The following is a 23,743-nucleotide window of genomic DNA, read 5'->3' as shown; positions in this document are numbered from 1 at the left end:
ATTTGACTAACAAGCAGTCACAAACAGACTAAATAAATAGTCATTGGTAGAACCAATTTGCAATATAAATGAATGGTGGGATAGATGCTAAAACTTGCCGATTGAAAGCATAAGGAACTGAAAAAGAAAACCTGACAGGAATGGCTGAATACTGGAAAAGAACCTGAAAAACTAGGTTGTGTGAATCTCAATTTGGCTTGCTGCCAATAGTCCTTCAGCTGCCTCGGTGATCTAAAACCAAATAGCTCAATTGAATGGAAAAGGAATATTCATGTAGTAGCCCAAAGCATCATTAGAATAATTTGTCAAGTCCTTGTCGACTACAAGGACTGCATGTACACAAGAGACCATAATTATATACCAATGGAACAACAATTTAGCCACTTAGTAGTTTTTCCTTGAACATGAACCGAATGGAAGTGGGAAATAAGTTAGTCATCCGCGATACCCAAACCAAAAACTTGTCTATGCGCACAGTTATGTAGATGAATATTAGTGCTTCGTGAATTACGAACAGCTACAACTATGTGTAAAAAGCCATAGTTTACGTACACTTTGTGCCATGCTTGAAGAGACAACAGAATATGTTAAAACATATCACTTAAAGCACATAAATTACATAATTTTTTTATTGTATATTTCAATACATCAAGAGTCTTGGCTTTCGAATGAGCTATTGTTTGACTTGGTGAGACAGACATTGGTTGGTGTTTATAGGATTTCCCCAGAGCTCTACCGCGAAAAAGTTTACTGGCATAGTCTCGAAAATTGTGACGTCACAATTCTCATATTCGTTGTGTGCTCTTACCGCTTATTTATCAACTACGAAAGTGACGATAATGACGCTAGTGGCAGGTGAAGGTAGGACAACTCAAGAGAACGAATGAAGATGACAAAAAAATCAGTGTCATTAGTTCTCCATGTACATATTATTTCTATGATAAGTACCTCAAACTCCAAGAACCATACTATATTTTCCCGATGATATTATGCACTAGCTCTTTATTTTTAATGCGATGTTAAGGGTGACGACTGAGATTAATTAATTTCAAGCATTGGGTGATCTCGCGAAAGTGCGATTGACATTTAGTCCTAGGGCCATGCAACCGCAGGTCATACTTTAATCAATGTGATTTCATTACCTTTATCAATGACAGTACATTTATTGAAACATAATTAATTAACCCAGAACATGTGTTTGTATTCGTTGGGCGCTAGCACGATCCCTGGGCATTGTTGATTATCTAGAATCTTAGTTTATTATTAGCTCTCTCCGGGTTTAACAGCACCGAATGTCACAGAAAAACGCAGCCTCAATGGCAGCAAAAGGGATCGATGACCTAAGGCTAAATGAGAATTATGACGCAACATTTTGAGTACCTGAACCAAGTGTGTTTTTTGCAGGACGTACTTTTGACACCCCGTTTTTCATAGTTCTATTATTCTTTGTGTATTGAATATAGACTCATTCGAAAGCCAAGACTCTGATGTATTGAAATATATAATAAAAAAATTATGTAATTTATTTCCTTCAAGTTATTCTTTCTGTCAAGATTCACGACTGGTAAAATCTATTAAGCTCTCTGGTTGAAGTTTTCAAAAACCTTTCTTAAACTTCACTCTTAGTTTCAATGGGACATTTGGTTTGTAAATTTATTGGTTTTAATATTCTAATTCGTGCAACAATTTCTTACCAAAGAAATTACAATAGACATGATCAAGAACTTGTATATGCAAAGAGTTGAAAATGCATTCAGATAACTTGGCTACGGTGAACAGAGAAATAATATTATTTATGTAATAAGTTACTATTGACACTTAATCACATTAACATCTGAATTATTTGCCAATATTCAAAAAGTTAAATCCTGGCTGTAGTTCAAGCGTGTGAACTAACAAACCCTCTTTTTTACCCGCTTCGAGATATGCTACGCGATGTACCGATCATATTAGAACGAGATAAAACTGACCAACTAGGAGTAGGCTATTTTCAAATTGCGGGATAACAAAATAGCAATCTGGAATACGCGTAGTAAAATACACACCAAATGAATGTCAATAGGGTTGCCTCCATCATCTTGCCCAATTATGTTTATGCTACCTGGATGGGCAGCGATCACCTGTCCAGTCTGGTCACTTATCTGGCTAATTTCTATGGTCTGTGGTTCATCATCAAGAAGACGGGGCATGAGAGAAGTCCTTGGCCCATTGATATGTCTGCATTGTAATTGAAGAATACCACATTAACACATAGACAGACATAGCAAATAGGATAGGAAAAACCTGTTAAAATGACATTAACTATGGTGTCATGGCACCACACCCACACACAGTGATAATGGTCATAAGAATGGGAGGTAGGTATCACTGAAGCTAATTTATATCACGAGTCTAAACGCGTTCATGTCCAAATTTTTTACATCTATATCTCTTGAACTATGAGCTGATAAAACTGACTATGCAGATGAAGAGCCAACAAGATGACACATGCACTTTTATGAACTAAGGTCACATTCATCTGTTCTGTGAGGTTATACATTTTTAGCACTAAACAACTAAAGAAATGTATTGCTAGAACCAACTTTCTCGGTGAGTCTCACTGTCATAGATCAGCGAGGAATGCTTATGGATGAAGGGCGTTTACCCTATGGTTGATAATAATAGTGAATGCTGGAGAGCTCGTGTGTCTAAGGAGTACTTAAAGCACATAAATTACATAATTTTTTTATCATATATATTTCAATACATCCGAGTCTTGGCTTTCGAATGAGCTATTGCTTGACATGGTGAGACAGACATTGGTTGGTGTTTATAGGATTTCCCCAGAGCTCTACCGCAGAAATGTTCAATGGTGTAGGCTCGAAAATTGTTACGTCACAATTTTCATATTCGGTGTTGTGTGCTCTCACCGCTTATTTTAAAGGACACGACCGAGACTAATTAATTTCAAGCATTGGGTGATCTCGCGAAAGTGCGATTGACATATAGCCCTAGGGCTACACAACTGCAGGTCACAATTTAATCAATGTGATTTCATTACTTTTATCAACGACAGTACATTTATTGAAGCATAATTAATTAACCCAGAACATGTGTTTGTATTGGTCGGGCGTTAACACGATCCCCAGGCACTGTTGATTATCTAGAATCCTAGTTTATTATTAGCGCTCTCTGGGTTTAACAGCACCGATTATCACAGAAAAGCGCAGCCTCAATTGCAGCAAAAGGGATCGACTACCTAAGGCTAAATAATAATTATGACATCACATCGTGGGAACCGCAACCAAGTGTTTTTTTATTGCAGGACATACTTTAGACACCCCGTTTTTCATAGATCTATTATTCTTTGTGTATTGAATATAGGCTCATTTGAAAGCCAAGACTATGATGTATTGAACTATATAATAAAAAAATTATATAATTTATGTGCTTTAATATTGTTGCCCAATGCTTTGTCATAATAGACTTGTTGATCATCAGAGAATGCTTTAAAAAAAACTTAGAAATCTCTGTAAGAAAGTTCAACTAAAAGTGAAAGCTTATTCGATCTAAAATAATATGTCATTCTCATTAAAACTATGCGCTAAAAACATCATTAGCGATGAACACTAAAAAGCTATAATTCATATTACAAACATCATAATGAAAATGGATTTCTATGAATCTTAAAGGTTGACTTGCAATAAAATTCACATTACAGTTATTTGGTATCAAAAGATTCACCATGTCTTACTCTGTTGTGTTATAGGTGCCAAATATGTGGAAATGTGATTACAAGCTCTTAAAAGCTCAAAAACGAAAAGCCGCCGTAGATTGGAATCTCTTTATTACGGTGACATAGCCATGAAATTTGGTTATTGTCTTGTCACGTGATGTTCTCATGTGAATTGAAAGGTCAATAAAAAGCTCAATATAAAACCTATCGTAGCACTAGTTTATGACAAACACTTCGGGTTTTACCGAAGACCCCGTATTAAATATAGATGCTCGCTACTTTACAGTTTCAGCTTGGCCATTCCGTCCAACAATTCGAAGTACGTGTACGACTTGCGATCATAAAAAATGTCAAATTCAGAAAAGTTAAGACCCTGGCGTTTCGAGCCTGACGCTATATCTGAAGAAGATCCTCAACAGAATCAAACCTCCCAGCGAGTAAGCACCGCCACTAGCCAGCTCTTATGTGCCAAGCTAGCTAGTAGTAATAGTTATAGCTAGAGTGATAGAACGAATATTATTATATATATATGATTTTAATGATGATAATTATCGCTTCATATTGCGAAAAAATACTTACATATTTTTCTCGAATGACAACATTAACAATTTTAATATGAGAAAGCGTGTCTGCCATTTGCAATAGATCAAACTTGAACTGAAACTAACATTATCTGATCATGTGACTTACAATTCTCGCCATATGGCGTGAAAAATTTCTACAGCATTTTTCGACCATCACAGGTGACCAACAGGCTCATCATGTTTATCAGAGGATGATATGCAATCGTTCAAGCTAAGATTAAAAAATTAAACAGATTTTTATGGTAGGTTTTGAGATATCAGTGCTCAAAGTGGCAGCATTACGATGCCGATAAAATAGACGCGTAAGAACAATAGACATAGTTTTATTGAATGCGTGAAGTATATTTGTGAAAACATTTCGACGAATAAGGTTGCATGAAAGTGTAAACAGAAACCATCTCTCATAACTACGTCCCATTTGAGCCGTTTTGCAAAGAGAATCCAAACTACGGCGGTCTCGTGTGGCTGCGATTAACTGTTCGTTTTAAAAGCTTGTAATCACATTTCCACATATTTGGCACCTACAACACAACAGAGTAAGACATGGTGAATCTTTTGATACCAAATAACTGTAATGTGAACTTTATTGCAAGTCAACCTTTAAGGACAAAGGATATGCCTCCCAGTATGCTCTGCAAGGCTGACAATGGTAGTAATGTTTCTCATCACCTCCAATCCCACACACAGTGCAGTTCAGCCTTTGGCTAAACAGTATTAGTAATCCTCACACTAGTAGTAATCCCTAGCGTTACATGCTACGAATATTTGAGCTTCGAAGTTGTGGTTTTGATCGTAGGAATGAGAAGGACGTATTTACATGATACACAGGAGTGGTCGCACAACTCCCAACTGTTCGTAACTGAAGAGTACATGCTACTAAGAAATTGTCGTGCAACTCCAAATTTTCTATATTAGCCTGTTGCGCTTTTAGCTACAGCGGGGCGCATATTTCATATCGCGGCTGACACTATTAAATTGCGTCTAAGGTCAATCGTCCCCTTCCAATTTACAATGACTCTTTACGGTATCTGTCAGTCGGTTGTACACAGCCGTATTCTTTTCTCTTCGGCCATCTATTTAAAAAAACTGTTTAATGGAACCATTAGGTCTGGCATTTTGATAACTTACTTGTCTGAGAACAGAGCGTTCACCATCTTAAAAAATAACACAGAAATTGAAAGAAAAATTTTCCACACATTTTGATATTTTAAAATATAGTTTTTTTAAATTTATAAAATATTTATGTTTTGACGTTTTAAAATAAATGTGTTTTACAATATTTTTAAAACACTTGTGTTAAAAACAGAGCTGCATAGGAATGCCGTAAGGACGTCATCAATGAAGAAAATCCAACCTCTGATCGCAAAGATTTGTGTAATAATCGAATATTGATGTTTACATGATACACAGTACTTTGTTGTTAATACGATGGTTTCAAAAATACCATCCCTTGAAACAGAAGTTTGAATTGCTTCGAAGAATTAAATATGCGATGTTTGAAACCATTTAGATGCTACGAAGATGAAAAATACAACAAAAACTTGTAGCATGTAAACTAGTGGAGGTGTTGATTTCTCAACACCTATCCCACACACAATGCAGTTCAGCCCTGGCTAATGGAATATGCATATAGAAGAGCATTGTATACATATATATACAGAAAGCAATTCACTCTAGTCGACTTACGTGATAAGTTTACGAGCATCACTAGGAGCGAGGGAATGCTTGTTTTTGTAATGAGCCATCATCTGTGTGCGTTGGATACAGCTGAAGTTACACAGCCTGCAGGAATATGGTTTCTGGTCCTTGTGTCTCCACATATGTCGATTGAGTGACGAGCTGTCAGCAGTTTTGTATTCACAATGCAGACACCTACACACAACAATAAAGAACAATAAGCTAAGAGTCAACTGATAACAAATACATGTATAGAACAAACAGTGCAAAAACTTCAGATAAGGATAAAAAACCTTACTTGAAATCTTTAATTCCATTATGATTGTTCATATGAACTTTGAACTGATATTTCTCCTTTGTCTTGTATCCACACTGGCTGCACATGAGCACAGGAAGGCAGTTATTTCTCTTGGCTAGAATCCTCTTTTCCTTTCTCTCTTCTAACTTTAACCTGTAGAATAAATTTGAACATATGAAGGTTCATGGTCACTGGGGGCTATTTACAAACTGATGATTATATCAGAGACTACAACAACATACCGAGAACCTGTGAGAGTTCTCTCACAGGTTCTCGGTATGTTGTTGTAGTCTCTGATATAATCAGAGACTATAGCTGGTAACAGACGACACTTGCTAACAGTAAAAACAGATGACAAAATCAAGGATGTTAGGATGTAGAGACAGACCTCTGCTCCTCGGTGCCCTGTCCATGGAGCATAATGCCATGCTCCTTAAGCCTCAGTTCAGATTTGAAAGCATCTCCACAGACGTTACACATGAAGGGTCGGTGTGTGTTGTGCACAGGAATGTGCTTTTCAAGGTCGTACTCTTTGACAAATCCTTTTTCTACAACCGCATACAGCTCAACACTACACTGTTTATAATACATAAAAAGTACATAGCTACAGCTAACACAAGCAAACAATGACAAATCAAACAACATGTATACACACTCACTGCATATGGAGCACTCGATACGAGGAGGAACAACTCCGGGATGCTTAGAAAGAATGTGACGCATGAGAGCATACCAAGGCTTAGTGCCTGGTGCGTCTTTGTGACACACAGAACAGCGCATGGCCTCCGTGCCATTTACGTGGCAGTTTTTGTGCACTCTTAGTTCTTGTTCATTAGCACACCTCCTGCAATCATGTCATGGAAAGATCTCTGTTGGTCATAGCTGAAACCACTATAGTTAAACTACAATGTAAAATGAACAGGAGCGAATATCATTATTAAGAGGAGAGAACATACATTGGACAGATATCGCAGCTGAAAACCTGCATCATCCTGCTTGGATCTGCCCTCCTTGTTCGTCCAGTAAGATTCTCGGATTTGTATTGTCTCCCATCGGTGTATGCAGAATTGTTGGGGCCCTCTGTAAGACAACTACAGTCAGCATAGAGGTTATCACTGAGACAGGACAACTCAACCATGAATAAGAAAATATATACCGAAAATATTCTCTATCCTAGGCCTTCGTCTGAGTTCTTCAGAGATCTTTCTAGGATGCACATCTGTCACATGATTGGCAACATTCTACAAGGTAAAAACAAACTTGAAATACCATCTCTTACAAAATCGCTTAAGGAATAACTAAAATTATGAAAGTGAGAAAACATTGTAATTTTGACAAGGCATATTAATTGAGAAAAGGCCTGACACTACTGACACAATATTACGCTTGAGTGAATTGTGCAAGGAAAGCATCAATATAATCTAAGATCAGTGCAAGTTTGTAAAACTTACAGTGAAACTGGGATGCTTGTACTGACAATACTCGCAAGTGAAGAAGAGAGCTGGTTTAACATGACGAGGGAACATGGGGAGCTCCGTGTCTGGAACATGAGCTTGGAATGACAGGTCCAACTTGCTACCTGGCAGCTTATCTGGATCTACCCTCTGTACCTCTCGGGTAGGTGCTGCAGGTGTCTGCACATCCTGATCCAGTTGACGTTGCTGACCTATTTGATGTCGCTGCACCAAGTGGTGTTGTTGGCTTATTGCATGCTCTTGCTCCATTTGATTTTGATGAATTTCATTCTGATGGGATATGTGATGCTCTTGTCCTATCTGATGCTCTTGAACCATCTGATGCTCCTGAACCATCTGATGGTCTTGCTCTATTTGATGTTCTATGCTGGGCTCGACATGCACTTGTGATGCTGAGAGTTGCTCAAGTATATCTACCCCATTGTCTGCATTTGCAACTGTAACAAATGGCTGTGTATGTTTACCATATCTATAGAGCAGTGTTATAACAGCCACAGTTTAACATATGATATAAAGAGTCTTTTTTCTAAGAAATATACTCCAACAATTATAAATGAGTAGTAGGCCCACAACATCGATGCAATTATACTGAAAAAGGAAACTATGAAATAGTCAGCTTGACGCTGCCTAGAACAACATTATCAGTCATTTTGATTTTGGGCCACACTACATTTCTTGTGTGAAACCTAAACATAATTTTCGATTGATGGGATGAGTATAACGGTTCAGCAGTGTACAAATAGCAAAAAATCTGGTAACAACTCTATAAAACCAATGATGAGGTTTCGCAAGCAGCAAAGCGACTTACACTCTGCTACATTCACATCATCCTGCACAACATGACCTCCAGAACTCAGACCGCTTGCTTCATTGAGGTGAACACTGAGCATGTGAAACTTGAGCTCTTCTATGGACCCACTTATTAATCCACAGTGACCACACTTGTAAACTCTTTCTCCTTCATCTTCCTTCACGTTGGCCATACTTTACCAGCAGAAACCTGTAGTCATATTATACAAATGCTCATTACTACATAATATTTTTCATCCGTTAACTGTGCGAAGAACAATAAATGATTAGGGCTTGCACAGACACTGAAAATACCGAAAATTTTTGTATTATTCGGAAAGCACAAATTAAGAGTAAAGCTTACACTAAGGCCCAACCTTTTAGAGTATGCTTTTTACATTTTGATACATATGCGTCAATATATTAACCCATGAGTAGTTCTTGGGCTCAGCCCTTTTTACTAAATGGCATGAAATTTCACAGCCTATTTTTATACATATCATCAAATAACAATGTCTCTGCTTAAGTACAGCAGACTACATTTACCACTTTCTCACCGATGTAAAGGATGTCCATGATTTGACTATGTTTTCTAATATAATCAAGACGGAATAGAACTACAGTGAAAATTAATGGTATCTCATACAGAAATTTCATGACTGAAACTAGCGTATATGGAGAAGTGTATTGTACATGTTTTACAAATACATGAAAAAAACTAAAACAGAGTGTTATGTACTGTGTACATATACCCTATGACAAAAATTACTTTGTTACATAAGCATGAAGCACTTATTATAATTATTAAATATAATTTACAATATTCACTGAATTACTAAAATTTTGGCAAACATGGTTATCGAAGTGGAGTTCATCAAACTGAAAAGTATTATTTTTCTAGAAACTTGTAAAAGATAAGGCAAGCGTATTTTACCAGATCATTTTCAATGCTCCAAGAAATTGGCGCCATTTTGAAGAACCATCGAAATTTGATATACGGATATACATGTTCCAGAGCGTAAAAACTGTATTATGCTCTAACTAGCGTATAAGTTTTTTTTTACAGAACCATACACGCTTGTCCAAATTTATTATACATATATATATGGCCCGGGATAAACGGCACTACCTTAGCAAATGTATTTTGTGGGGCTTTGTCGGCAGTAGGTAACAGATTGCAGTTTCAACAAAACTAAGCGATTGCCTTGACATTAAGGATGTAATAGCCTAACGCGCCTTTGGTGCATTATAATAGGTCCGAGTAGAAACGACGATATTAAAGGGCCGATACAACGCACCATCCTACGGCAGCATCGATTGGCTCTTCAACGTTTGGTGACGCCCACTTACATGATCCCTTCATTTTTCACGATTGTCTTCCAATTCTGTTTCATTGGGGAAAGAAAAAAACGTTATCTAGCAGTAAGGAATTTGGTTTGGGACGCTAATACAGGACTGAAATGACAGCAAAAAAAGGAGCCTTACCTCTAAGGAGGTAGGTTGATGGTTGCACTATTTACATTGCTGTCAAAACGAATTTTCTACAACAATTTGACCCCGTTTCAATGCAATGCCGCCACAAGTCGGCTTTCAAATGAAAACGGTGTTTGTACAATTACTACAATCGTGTATAGTGTAGCAATGGTTGTGAACAACAGTTTGCAGTTAATAGCTGTTTGTGTTTAATATTCATTTGAGAGAAATATGAATTATTGTATATCTACCTGTGTGTTGGAGTCACATCGTCTTTGGTATATGAACTACCGTACATTAGTTTTAACACTTTTACAAGGCATTTTAATATCAGCGTTTGAAGCTAGTAGGCAATGCAAGATCAAATTTATGGCTTATGTTGTCTATGCTCATTGGCCATTGCAATTTAGTTTAGGCTTTTACCTCTAAGGCAAAATAATTACATTGTGGATCAGATTTTATAATGTAGCGATCTGCATTAAAATTTCGATGACATCTACAAATTGCTTATATGCTCAATTTCTTATTAGGAAAAGATTGTTTTTTCATTAATTGTTGAGTAATTTATGCACCACCAATTTAAGTTTGTGGCTACTTAGCGGCTAAACTAGTTTGAAACGGAAAGGCTGGTTTATTCCTTCTGCACAGCTCGTTGTATTTTACAGGCAGGACCTGCTCAAATGGAATGGCTGGGGGTATAAAGACTCCATGTTTTCAGTCAACAAAAATGGCAACATCACTTTTACAGGTTCAAGGTAATGTACCTTACTCTCTTTCTCGCACCTATCTCCGTTGAAATATCTTAAACTTTTATCATTTTCATTAATTAAATGTAATTATATTGTGTTATATATGAAAAAAGTAAAAGGAATCTTTTTTCCCCACAACTATCTTTGCTGCTTCATGGGACACAGTGGCTCAACAGAAGATAATAGTTGTGTTTCCTGTAAAAATACTTCATCTTAATGTTGGCTTATTGTATCTGAGTGAATTATATGAGTTGAATTTATTGGAAAATATTTCGTTCATGCGATAAACCGTGAAGTTGTCCGTTTTGCTTGGTTTTATAAGTTTGTAACTGAACCTGACAGGACAATATACCTTATAATGTATAATATATATTATAATATATATTATAAATTTATAATATATATAATTATATTATAATATATATTATAATTAAAGTCACCTATTTTGAAAAACTGGCTAAAATATGTGAAATCAATTCTCTTATCGCTGAGATTACTGATGCCTTTTTAATTTTCCAAAAATTGCTTGTTCTTTGAGCTTGATATATACTTTCATTAATATACAATAAAGATTATTGGTTTAATGAGAGGATGTGGTTGGAGTTGTCAGTGCAATAATGTTGTAACTCCTAACTGCTACTTTTCAGATACCAGCTTAGTGGTACAGAAATGCCATCATTGAAGCAATGGGTGCTAGACACGGTTGGTATTGACATGCAGTACCAGACCCCTTCTCAGCCTGAGCTCACTGCTAAAGACATCCCCACACCTACACACAATGAGCCCTTCCTAGCTGATGTGAGGAAAATTAGACTATCGCACAGTGATGACCCACAAGACAGACTCTTTAGAGCACATGGTAACTATTCCATTTTTGCAACTCTCATGTCTTTCTCACCGTCTGTGAATGTTACCATGACATCAGATAGAACATATTGTGTAATATCTGCAGACCTGATCATTGGCAGTGTGTATACTGTGTCCGATGTACCATGTGTGGACCACTTTCACATTAGCTCCATCATGTCATGTCGTCAATTGTCATGTCATCATTCCATGTTGCGTTGCTTTTGTAGGGCACACGCTTCATGAAATATTCCAGCTACGCGAGGGAAGATTCCAGAGAATACCAGACCTTGTTATGTGGCCAAGTATGTTGTTGGCTTAGTTTTTAGTTGGCTTAGGTCAATCTTCAAAACATGCTTTGTTATGGTTTTCAGCAAGCGTTATTTTCTAGTTTATAAATCCAACCGATGGTTGTATAAAAAGAAACTCCTGATAAAAGTGCATTAATTTTTTAATAAGGGATCTTATCAATTAAATTTATTTTGGAGACTGAGGCATGCTGTTCAAATATTTGCAGACAATCAAAAGGAGGTGGAGAAGATGGTAGAACTTGCCAAGCTACACAATGTAGTGATTATTCCATTTGGTGGTGAGTGTTAGGTGCCTTGGTATGGTGATGAGTTGCTGAAGTTATTGTTAGGGACATTTGAAAGGTTGCTTGCGCTCTCCATTACATATGCTGGTTCACCAGAAAAAACTTTAAATGCAGTGGTGATCATAATAATGGGACCGTCGGGTAATTTCATGATAATCTTTTTCATTTATGGCATAAACTTTCTTATCCCTATTATTTCAGACAATACATATTATACATATTTGAAGAATAAATTTTTTAGACATTCTGTCTACCACCAAAGGTGCAGTCTAGTAATAAAATCTGTTTTAATGGGCACCCATTTTATCCTATCAGGTTAGTCTAGGCTTATGGTGTCATACCAAATACTAAGATGGTAGAAATACTTTAAAGAAACTTGAAAACACCAATAATTAACTTTTATAAAGCTATGTTCTAAAATTATGTCAAATTAAGTTGCGTTTTCCACAAATTAAAAAAATTGTTTTGGTAATCTGTACCGCATTAGTTGAACACATAAAATGTGATTGTTGTTTGTATGCTGGTATCTGAATAGCTGCCCCGTTGGTTGCTGCCTATAAGCAAGTATATGATAACGATGGATTATTGATAGTCATTCTGCCTAAGGTCCTAGCACCTAGCTTATGCTCCTCACTTATGGCTCAACTCACTTTACTATTACCTAGTCAGCGATAGCTTTATGTCTGTCTTCATCTAAGGATGTTTATCGATCATGATTGTGTATTTGGTGACATCACACTCCACACAGTCTTGTTGTATGTTGTATGACAATCTGCTTCATGTTTGTAAGCATCACTCTGAACATTTTGGCAATAGCAAACGAGTAACTAGATACCCACTATTTCAACTCATTTCCATCGGTAGCTATTTTACAGTTTTAATGTCTGGGCATAGAAAGAATATGTTTTTGCAGGAGGGACGAGTGTATCTGGGGCAGTGCAGTGCCCGTCCCATGAGTCCCGCATGATTGTTTCCTTGGACACTTCCCAAATGGTATGTCTGCGACAGCTGATACACGTTCATATCTAATGTATGATGTTGTTTTTAGATATACTAACTGTGGTACCCGTCTTTGCCTGTACATTGCATTATTTTGTGATGATTGGTAAAGAAAATTTGAATGACAACATCATTCACCACTGGTGCATTATATCTCTGTTTATGCTTTCCAGTGGGTCTCCTTTCTGCACTAACAACAGTCCTAAACCTATCTGCACCTTTTTAATAGCAGTTTTAAAATCTTGCACATATTTGTTATGTTCATGTAGCAATTTCTGAAGGGCAAGATTATTTCTGCTCGCCCTCATTTAACAATGTTGCATCTGTGCTCAGCTTGCTTTTGCTGATCGTTCATAAAATAAATTTGAAAAAATTGGGGTTGTTCACCTGGTAATGGAAGTAAAGAACCTATTAAATGGGAAACTTGGCCTTGAACTTTAAACGTTGGCAGAAACTCAGGCTGATCAACTATTTTGGTTCCAAATGAAGTTAGCGCAAAGCAGCTGTTATATTTTTGAATTTGAAAAAGAAACTGCTTTTAATCAAAATGGCTACCTTAGACAAGGGACGTCAAAGTAGGTGGAATATTTCGAGTTGAAGCTTGCAGTTAGATTTTACCACTTTTGCTACAAATTTGAAGGGTTTCACTTTTTCAGTGAAGTGCGTGATATTCAGTACATTTGACAGACATTTTTCCCAGAAGACACCTATGATTCGTTTTGTACTATGTTTTTGGCTCCTAGTTTAAAGCTAAATTTAGGGCCCATGGATAGAGCAGACAACCAAACAACAAACAAACGTTTTGCGATTATATATAGATTGTTAAAATGGGATTGATAATCTACTATCACTGCATGAGGAGACGATCACTATTTGCCACTTATACTGTGATGGTACGTGATGCGCTTAGTCAATGTTGTATTTTAAAGCAACCGAGGGTTACTGGAGATAGCCGTCGCATTGCGTGCGTTCTTCTTCACACTTGACCTTGCTTGGATGTACTTCCTTTTCTATTAAAGTTACCATAAAGCAACTCGCTTAGTGCTGTCTTTTGTGGCCATAGTGCAAGAGAGAAGTAGGAGTAGTTTATGATTACCGGATGACCACATCGAATCTTGTTATATACGTCTTAACATTAAGTTTTGTTAGTCAGTTCCAAGTTGTTCCGGCAACCTATACAAATAGTAGCTTGTTCATATGTAATTCAGAATGAGATCCTTTGGATTGATGAGAAGAACATGACAGCCAGGGTCCAAAGTGGAATAATAGGACAAGAATTAGAAAGGCAGGTTAGTGTGTAATGAGTGTCTTGGCTATCGAAATACTTACCGGGACATAGTCATCCGTTGAGTTAGTGACTTCAGTTTGAGAGTTCCCATGGGCTCTTTGTCGCACATCATCTGTGTTTTTAGCTTGCAGAAAAAGGCTTCTGTACTGGACATGAACCAGATTCTATGGAATTCAGTTCTCTGGGAGGATGGGTGGCCACCCGAGCCTCTGGAATGAAGAAAAATGTTTATGGGAACATTGAGGATCTGGTGAGCATTAGTTAATTCATTTCCCGTATTGACCTTTGAACCTTTCTGTCAGTGCATTGTAATAGTCAGGCGGCGATTGTATGAACTGATGGTAGGTTCGAGCTAGCTATTGACGAATTATCTATGCGAGTAGTTGCAGTCAAGTGGCTCAAGAGGTTGATCTCTTACACCAGTGATTCAAAGTTTAGTCTTTTTTCAAGGTATTGATAAGAGAGTGTTCTATATAGCTTTGGAGTGAAAACTATCATAGCCATTTCAGTATTTGGGTCGCGGTCACAGAAACCATGGTTAAGTCGCAAATCACGAAGTTGAGTTATTCGACTTTAAAGTTGCACTAACTGAATTTATGATTTTGGTAAGGATTTTTGTAACACGTGCTTCTGGACCAATCAAAGAGTGATTTTTCTGAATCTAAAGTCAGTTTAGATAATAAATGTCTTAAAACCTCAGAAAAAAACCCTTAAAACCGTTGCTAAGCTAAACAGGAAGTACTAAAAAATGGCGTCCGAAAAACGTAATCGTTTCTTTCTTGCCGATTTGAAGGATAATTCTGACATTTTGGACACTTATAATGAGTACTTTGGCATTCCAACTGATGCCAAAAGTAAGGAAAGTAAAGGGAATAACCATGATATATTCCTAACCATTCTTATAAGATTTTTACAATATTTAATTATAAGAATAATTATTCGATTTTAAAAGATTTGATTATAAGAAAAATTATTCGAATTTGCAAGATCAAAGTATAGAGTGACCGATGATGTGCCATATGTTACTGTTATTATTTTTTTAAACATTTTGTTGATCATACTAAGGTTGTGCTCAATATCGCGGCACTGCCAAGCCGTTTTTAATATCTGCAAAATTAGGTACGGTAATACATTTTCGTATAGATATACAGCCATTTCTATGACAACCAGCCAAAATCTGTTTAGATGTTTAAATTCAGCATAATGTTTTTGATATAAAGACAGAAATCTAGATAAATATCACAACCTCTTAATATTGGTTGCTATGACGTTTTGAAATGTAAATAAAACTGTGCATCGGTTTTAGTTTCTCAGACTTTAACACTAGTTTTCTCGAAACTATGTTTTCGCACTGATGGTAAACATGCATTCAGTTTATTGACCATAAAATCTGCTGTATTTAAGCTAGAATCAAAATTTTTTTTGCAAAATAACTGTGAGAATTTTCTCCTTCTGTTAATGCAGATAACTCTAAATCTTATAATAACGACTTGACCATGGTTTCTGTGATCATAATACATTTAGCAACTCGTAAAACAATTAGGTGTTTAGAATATTTCTTTTGCGGTCTCACTGGTATATATGCCGCTCACTACAGTGTATATAGAGTCGATATCTTACTTCCTGTACATGTGTGAGATAAAGTAGGGGACATTATATCCTGGCAGAATTATGCATAGTTAGCCTTGCGCATTGTACGCACAGCTCGCGGTTACTATTTGCTCCTTGTTATGTCACAGCTAGTCCATGTCACTATGGTAACACCAGCGGGAGTGGTTCAGAAAAGTTGCCAGGTACCAAGGATGTCTACAGGACCTGATATCCATCATTTTATTATGGGATCAGAAGGTATGGGCTGTTGGTTTGTTTATAAAGGACAATTTTGTTAAGCTTTCAAGTGGCTTTCAACGTTTTGTAAAGCTCCTACTTCGTTTGTTTAGCTGTCCTTTTATGCTCTTCACTGACCTTTGTCTGACCTTTTAGGATATTTTGAATATATACAGACTACTGGCCAGCATGAATTTTCCTTCGTTGTTTTATTAGGCATGTATGGAGTTATCACCGAAGTTACCTTGAAGATCAGACCTCTTCCCCCAGTACGGAAGTATGGCTCTGTAGTATTCCCAGACTTTGAGCCGGGAGTTTCCTGTATGCGTGAGGTCGCAAAGCAGCGATGCGCCCCGTCCTCCATTAGACTTGTTGACAATGAGCAGTTTCAGTTTGGTAGGTACCTGTATGGCACCTTTGGGGGTTTGCTTGAACTCTTTGAAGACCTGGCAACTAAGTCGGTTTACTCTCTTAAATTAAGGTCATTTATGTAAGAAAAGTACAATCATTGCATTTGTGTAGAGATAAGTTGTATTTTCTCACATTCACGTGGTTTTGCTATTGGAGAAGGTGAACAAGAAAATCTGGCAGCATTTTAACATACGGTAGCTCTTGAACCTGTCATAGTTTTGCTGCTAGCATTTTTTTAAAAGACGTGTTGTTTTCGAACTGTTAGTAGCTAGCTTGATTTCTCTAGCTATTGGTAAAGAGAAAACATGTCTTCACTGCGATATGAGCTACACTCAATAGGTGTGAAGTTAAATTGAGAGCTTATCATGCCCTGACTGCTAACTCTACTTGTGATAACTAATCAGGGAGACACCACTTGAAAGGTCAGTTAGGTTGTTCCAGACATACAATTTCTATCTGTAAACATCCTGATTGCCTTGTTTGCTGCAGGTCAGGCTCTGAAGCCGGAGGTCTCCTCATACATACAGTCATTTGTGGATGGACTGAAGAAGTTCTATGTGACGCGCGTGAAGGGATTTGATCCGTATAAGATATGCGTGGCCACTCTGGTGTTTGAGGGAACTGCAGAGGAGGTGGCTGCTCAAGAAAAACGAGTATATGAAATTGCTTCCAGGTTTGGGTATGTGAGATTTTTACACTAATTATTTTAGAATATGGCTGAGAGAAGACAAATCTCTTTGATTTCCTGAGCTTGTAGGATATCTGGTATTTTTTACCAGATCATCACAATAGCTACACAAAAACTCACAAATTGTGCATAGTGTGTTGCCTCTGTAGACAAGCTTTGGAAGACTTTCAAGGATGGTGGGTCTACAGAGTTTGAAATGATGTAGCACAAGAGGAATTGTGTCTGTAGGCTTTTCTTAACACCACTGATGGTCCTTGTTTGACTTGAATCACTGGTCTGTTGATCATAAGTTGATGCCTTCACCTCTGCACAACAATGGCTGCATATTTGTGTCAACCAATACACAACAATGGCTGCGTATTTGTGTCAACCAATACACAACAATGGCTGCATATTTGTGTCAACCGCTACACAACAATGGCTGCGTATTTGTGTCAACCACCACACAACAATGGCTGCGTATTTGTGTCAACCACTACACAACAATGGCTGCATATTTGCTAATTTGACTGTCTTTTGCAAGAAGTAGATATTCACTGCCAGAAATTCCAAAATATCGAGAAGACAATTTATTTTTTATGTCATTATTTTTGTTATAAATTTTCAATTGTTCTTGTAAACATTTCACTACTGATGATACAAGACTCCAATTTATCTTGAGCTCAGTTCAATACCGTTAAAAAACAATCGCGTGTTTCTACTCGCCAAAAAGCTGATAGCCTACAGATTGGGTTGTTACAGTTTTCTATGGTTATCTACATATGCATTCTATTAAAAACAAAACAGATTGGATAGCGCTGCCAGAGACTGAGGTTTTTCAAGGCTAAAGACAAATTAACATTCACCGTCAATTCTAATGAACTAATAAGTCTTTGGCCATATCTTAGCTGCAATGAATTTTTTTACAGTCTTGTCAGAATCTTTTACCTTATGTGACATATCCAGTTTAATGAACTACTTGAATGTCCTTTGCTATGTAGGTTATAGTATCATATTATGTGAGGAGAGACAACTCCATCCCAAAAGTGTATTAAAAAAATATGGATGACTGGAGAGTTGAATATGATTGTTTGGATGACACGTCTGTTGCTATATGCATAATCGTTCTTGTGTGGTCATCGAGGAATATATAAAATTTAGTTGCCTATTCCATGATATACTGTTTTCTGCTCTCAACTTGTGTCGGTGGTCTTATTCAACACCCTCAATAGTAACTAAGTTTGTTTAGCCTTGCTAACTCAGTTTTTTTACATACAAAATATTGTATTTTAGTTTTAATAGTGTCCACTGTAAGTACATACGTCTTTTTCATGTCTTTTTATATTGGTTCACAAGAGGCATCAACTGGCATTTTAACTGTTTGTCTATTCTCAATGAATACTTGCAGAGGTATACCTGGTGGAGAGGACAATGGCAAGAGAGGCTACATGCTTACTTATGTCATAGCTTATATTAGAGATCTCGGGCTGGAGTACTCAGTTGTTGCTGAGTCATTTGAGACATCGGTGCCGTGGGATAGAGTTCTGGACCTCTGTAGAAACACTAAAGACAGAATACTGAGGGAGTGTAAGGAACGAGGAGTCAACTTCAGTCCATATGTTTCGTGTCGAGTTACTCAGACATATGACGCAGGTGCTTGTTCTAGTTTGAGTTATTCATCGGAGATGGTCATGGACTGCCTTGATGAACACCTACCACTGCTCTTAGTAATATTGTTGACAATAGTTAAAGCACCTGCCTTGTCCTATCATCATAGCTTTGCTTTTACACACAATCAGTAAATGGATCAATGAAGTTGGCTATCTTTTTGTCCAGGTCTGCTAGCAAATTGGCCAAAAAAGTATCAAAGTTTTTCATTTTCTAGAGTAAACCGAATAGTGAGATCCAAGTTTTTTGGAGTTGTCACATTATGAAATTATCAGAATAAATAAGTATTACTGATATGTTTTAACTTTGACATGCTACGTTTCAGGTGCTTGCGTGTATTTCTATTTTGGCTTCAACTACCGAGGGATGCGCAACCCTGTGCAGGTGTATGAAGAAATAGAAAATTCTGCTAGAGATGAAGTGATAGCCAATGGTGGAAGCCTTTCGCATCACCATGGAGGTGAGAAGCACTTAATCATCAAACTAAACGAAATATTGCTAATAAAAGAGAAAACAACTCCTAGTTTAGTAGATTACTCCTCTAAGGAATGCATAATAGTATGAATACTCAGAAAATACTACTCGGGGTTTGATTTGCATAAGGTCTTTAAAATAGTGTGCAGACGCCATAGAAAAGCAGCATTAACATACGTTTGCTATTGCTATAGTTACCATTCATCAACTAATATACGTAGTTATCTACCAGCATTCACTTGCCCTCTGCCTTCAAAATATATCAAAAGGCTTTTAAAATGATCTATCAAACTTTTGCTATAACAAACATACAGCCAAATCCTGGCATCGGAGTCGATCTATTCCAAGATTGGTCCAAACATCGCACGGCAGACCAAATTTAGATATGAGAATACACTGTCTTTCGTTCCATTTGCTCTTCAACCCAAAATTTTAATAATAAATAAATACTTCCAGTAATTGGATACAGCTTAATATAAAACTACAGTGAAACATGGATAACTCAAACTTCACGGGACCGAGCGAAAGTGTTTGAGTTATCAGAGCACAGTCACAAGTGAATGTATTTATCAGTAGATACATATACAAACTACATGTATATATAAAACTAAAGTATAGGTTGTTTGTTGTAAGTTAAAGGGCATCTGATATAGAGTTTTAAAGTATTTATCAGAAAATATAAATATTTTTATACACTTGAGGTTTGTGTGTTGTTTTAGGTGATGTGACTGCCAGAACTTTTTCAGATTAAAATTGGCAAAACCTAATCGCGGTTAAAACGCTCAGAAGACATTTTTTCTTCTGAGTGTTTTGCTCGAGATCAATTTTGCCAATTTTAATCTTAAAACGTCTTGTCAGTCACATCACCTAAAACTGCAAACAAATCTCAGCCCAATAGAAAAATATCTATTCTTTCTGATAATTTTTAAAACTGGACATAAGTAAACATTTATGACCAATGCAAAAAAGCATGCTTTACATCTGATCAGTTGTTTCATTTAAAAAACTTATCGAGTGTAGTCTGTGACAAGGTATTTTTTTGACAAAGATCAACAGTGTGACTTATTGTAGAAATAGATTTTAAACAGTTATTATAGTCCTTAAAAACTTGTTAGTCCTTTCTAACAAAATTGGCCCATCGATAGGTACGCCTTCACTACGCGCTTGTCTAAACCAAGTCAATACACCATCCAAATCATCGTGCGACGTTGAACGATCTCTTAGCCTTGATGAATTTTGGTCACATAACGATCTTATTCTTTCTTTTTGTTTAATCCATGTTGACACTGTACTTTTTGGAAGATTTTCTCTTTTTTATAATGCTGATAGCTTTTGTTCTGCTTCGATTTCCTCGAGTACTTTAAGTTTGTCAGAAGGTTTCTACGCTTTTCTTTGCTTGCGTGATGCCATCGTAAAGTAGATGTCTGTTGTAGTGGACGCCAAGCCACGAGCCTATTTGTGACATTTTATCTTTATGTATCCGCATATAATCACTGTTACAATATGTATTTTGCATGCTGTGTCTATCTTTATTAAATTTTTATCGCTAATACCTTCTAACGTTTATAGCTTGGCCGTAACTAAGCGAACGTCTTAGCGACCCTATTAATCATTTTTATACGATTTCTTTTTCGGTTCCATTATACGGTACGGGGGAAATTATATGTACACTATACGTGTATAAAAAGCGCTTTCGTTAAGAAAGCAGAGTGGTCTCAGCTCCGCGACTAGTGGAAACTCCTTCGAAACAAATTGAACGGAAACCACGTTTGTGAATTCGGCAAAAAACTGTTCGAGTTAGCGGTGCCGAGGTCGAGTTATATAGAGCCATTTATCATTGTGTGGGAACGGACCAAGCAAATCCATTCGAGTTAACCATGTGTTCGATATATCCGAGGGCAAGTTATCCATGTTTCACTGTATATGTAAACGACTTAATATGTAAGAAATTAAATGCCAATATAGGGGCGAGTAAACAGGGTTGAGTATTGGCAATACAGGAAGTGGAGCGCTACAGGAGGTGGGGCATTACGTAGGTAGAGGTGGTGATAAAAAAGGAACTAGTCAAACTTAGAATTTTAAGTTAACATAACATGTTTGAATTTAATTTTTTGTCTAGAATTTTAAAATTTTATATTTAATTGTTGCGTGTAGCTGCTCTACTTTTTCTCATTTTGGGCTCTCATTTCATCACATCACTTTTATCTTTCCTTACAATTACTGCTATACAGGATTTCTATGAAAAGTAGATTAAAGATTTCTATAATCTTCTGCAATTTCAGGCTTTAATTTAAGAAAAAGATAGCCTTTTTTACCTCTGCTAACACTCGCCCTAGTCATATATTGATCTGTGGAACTTTGACAACTGAAAGAGAAAAATAAGAAGTACTCTATAGTTCATTCACACACTGTAGAGTCAAATTACGAGGAATGTAACTGGGTGCTTCCATGCCCTGATTTAAAAACTGCAATATTTTGAGAAACTTAAAGGTTGACTTGCAACAAAATTCACATTACAGTTTTTTGGTATCATAAGATTCACCATGTCTTACTCTGTTGTGTTGTAGGTGCAAAATATGTGGAAATGTAATTACAAGCTCTTGAAAGCTCAAAAATGAACAGTTAATCGCAGCCACACGAGACTGCCGTAGTTCGGATTCGCTTTCCAAAATGGCTCAAATGGGACGTAGTTGTTACAGGATGTTTTCTGTTTACACTTTCATGCAACCTCATTCGTCGAAATATTTTCACAAATATACTTCACGCATTCAATAAAACCATGTCTATTGTTTTTACGCGTCTGTTTTATCGTCATTGTAATGCTGTCACTTTTAGCACTGATATTTTATAACTTACTGTAAAAAATTGTTAAACTTTTTAACCTTACCTCGAAGGAGTATATATCATTGTCTGATAATCATGACGAGCCTGTTGGTTACCTGTGATAATCGAAAAGAGCTGCAAAAATTATTTGCGAAGTATTGGGTCACGTGATCAGATTACGACTTGACGATTGAATAATGCCGAAAGAAAACTGTAAAGTAGCGAGCATCTATATATTTGTTGAAGTGTTTGTCATAAACTAGTGCTAAGATAAGTTTTACATTAAGCTTTTTATTGGCCTTTCAATTCACGTGAGAACATACGTGACAAGACGTTAACCAAACTGGATTTACTACGTCAGATAAATAAACAGATTCCAATCTATGGCGGCTTTTCGTTTTTGAACTTTTAAGAGCTGGTAATCACATTTTCACATATTTTGCACCTACAACACAACAGAGTAAGACACGGTGAATTTTTTGATACCAAATAACTGTAATGTGAATTTTGTTGCAAGTCAACCTTTAAGAGCTTGTGTGTTGAAAATTTCTTCGGATTTGTCAAATATTTGCTCACATCTTGCATATGTTGAAAAGTTTGAATGTTCAAGTAATGAGTATTGGACAAAGGACCTGTACATGTATGTCCAACAGAAGGATGTTGGACATACATGTACTTCTGTTAGCCTGTTTCAATAGCAAATAGGAATAGCTTTCTTTATAACATGTTTCATTAGATTTTCTAGTCTACTAAGGATGGTATATAGAGCTATAAAGTTATTGCGTTTGCTACATATTTGCGCTACAAACCAAAGATAGGGTGTTAGCTACTTGGTACATGAAGCATCCGGTTGATTATCCATTTCAGTGGGCAAAATCAGGCAGAAGTGGTACACAGACACTGTATCCCTGGTTGGAAGAGGAGCCTTAGAGGCTGTTAAGTCTCATCTCGACCCTCAGAATATATTTGCTGCTGGAAACCTTTTTCAGGAAGCTAAGCTATAGCTTGTAACAAATCTGTATCATCACTACTACTAACCAACTAGTCTGTTTCCTGTTGTACTTGCTATAACATGATTACTTTATTGATGTTAAATATTTGATCAGATAAATTTTCTGTCTCTAATATGAATACTTTTTTACGCTGCTCGTTACATTTTCCAATATATTATTTTAATAAATTGATTCCTGAAATTCTGATTTAAGATTGTCGGATTGCTTAGCTTGTGTGTCATATTTAGACACAGAAGTTCCGGCCTACGTTTGCTGTGTCAACAGTTCATCAGTGTTTCAACTTAACAAGGCTGCGTCAAGTATGGTCCTTGTTCATGCAGGCATTTTGCATCTTCATGTGTGTGCCAGAAGCTTTTCTAGAAATTAATGTTA

General features: G+C 36.7%; 2 protein-coding genes across 2 annotated transcripts; one reads left to right on the top strand and one right to left on the bottom strand.

Moving 5' to 3' along the window:
• Nucleotides 1–62: 62 nt before the first annotated feature.
• LOC137391296 (uncharacterized) lies at nt 63–9,600 on the bottom strand. Its single transcript, XM_068077723.1, has 11 exons — nt 9,473–9,600; nt 8,558–8,749; nt 7,726–8,186; nt 7,431–7,515; nt 7,231–7,354; nt 6,934–7,118; nt 6,663–6,822; nt 6,275–6,427; nt 5,986–6,171; nt 2,046–2,217; nt 63–231 (listed from the first exon to the last, which is right to left on the bottom strand). Exons 2-11 carry the CDS (start codon nt 8,730–8,732, stop codon nt 172–174), a joined length of 1,761 nt encoding a protein of 586 aa, XP_067933824.1. The 5' UTR covers nt 8,733–8,749; nt 9,473–9,600; the 3' UTR covers nt 63–171.
• A 295-nt stretch (nt 9,601–9,895) lies between these two features.
• Nucleotides 9,896–23,557, top strand: LOC137389912 (alkyldihydroxyacetonephosphate synthase, peroxisomal-like). Its single transcript, XM_068076085.1, has 14 exons — nt 9,896–10,033; nt 10,677–10,766; nt 11,408–11,619; nt 11,837–11,911; nt 12,124–12,195; nt 13,115–13,194; nt 14,409–14,489; nt 14,613–14,738; nt 16,228–16,336; nt 16,532–16,711; nt 17,216–17,405; nt 18,802–19,046; nt 19,387–19,521; nt 23,226–23,557. The coding sequence occupies exons 1-14, from the start codon at nt 9,999–10,001 to the stop codon at nt 23,360–23,362; spliced, it is 1,767 nt and encodes a 588-aa protein (XP_067932186.1). The 5' UTR covers nt 9,896–9,998; the 3' UTR covers nt 23,363–23,557.
• The last annotated feature ends 186 nt before the right edge of the window (nt 23,558–23,743 follow it).

The sequence above is a fragment of the Watersipora subatra genome, chromosome 3, assembly GCF_963576615.1.
Source record: "Watersipora subatra chromosome 3, tzWatSuba1.1, whole genome shotgun sequence".
In the NCBI taxonomy this organism is placed as follows: Eukaryota; Metazoa; Bryozoa; class Gymnolaemata; order Cheilostomatida; family Watersiporidae; genus Watersipora; species Watersipora subatra.
The sequence above is the reverse complement of the archived record's forward strand: the minus strand, read 5'-3'. Positions and strand labels throughout refer to the sequence as shown.

Bases quoted from the DNA above. Each gene is read 5' to 3' on its own strand.
- LOC137391296 (XM_068077723.1), bottom strand. From the start codon at position 8,732: ATGGCCAACGTGAAGGAAGATGAAGGAGAAAGAGTTTACAAGTGTGGT. The intron at 7,355-7,430 runs GTATATATTTTC...GTTGTCTTACAG, and splicing joins TAGGATAGAGAATATTTTCG to AGGGCCCCAACAATTCTGCA. The intron at 6,428-6,662 runs GTCTGTCTCTAC...TTTATTCTACAG, and splicing joins CAGGGCACCGAGGAGCAGAG to GTTAAAGTTAGAAGAGAGAA.
- LOC137389912 (XM_068076085.1), top strand. From the start codon at position 9,999: ATGACAGCAAAAAAAGGAGCCTTACCTCTAAGGAG. The intron at 19,047-19,386 runs GTGCTTGTTCTA...GCTACGTTTCAG, and splicing joins TACTCAGACATATGACGCAG to GTGCTTGCGTGTATTTCTAT. The intron at 19,522-23,225 runs GTGAGAAGCACT...TATCCATTTCAG, and splicing joins CCTTTCGCATCACCATGGAG to TGGGCAAAATCAGGCAGAAG.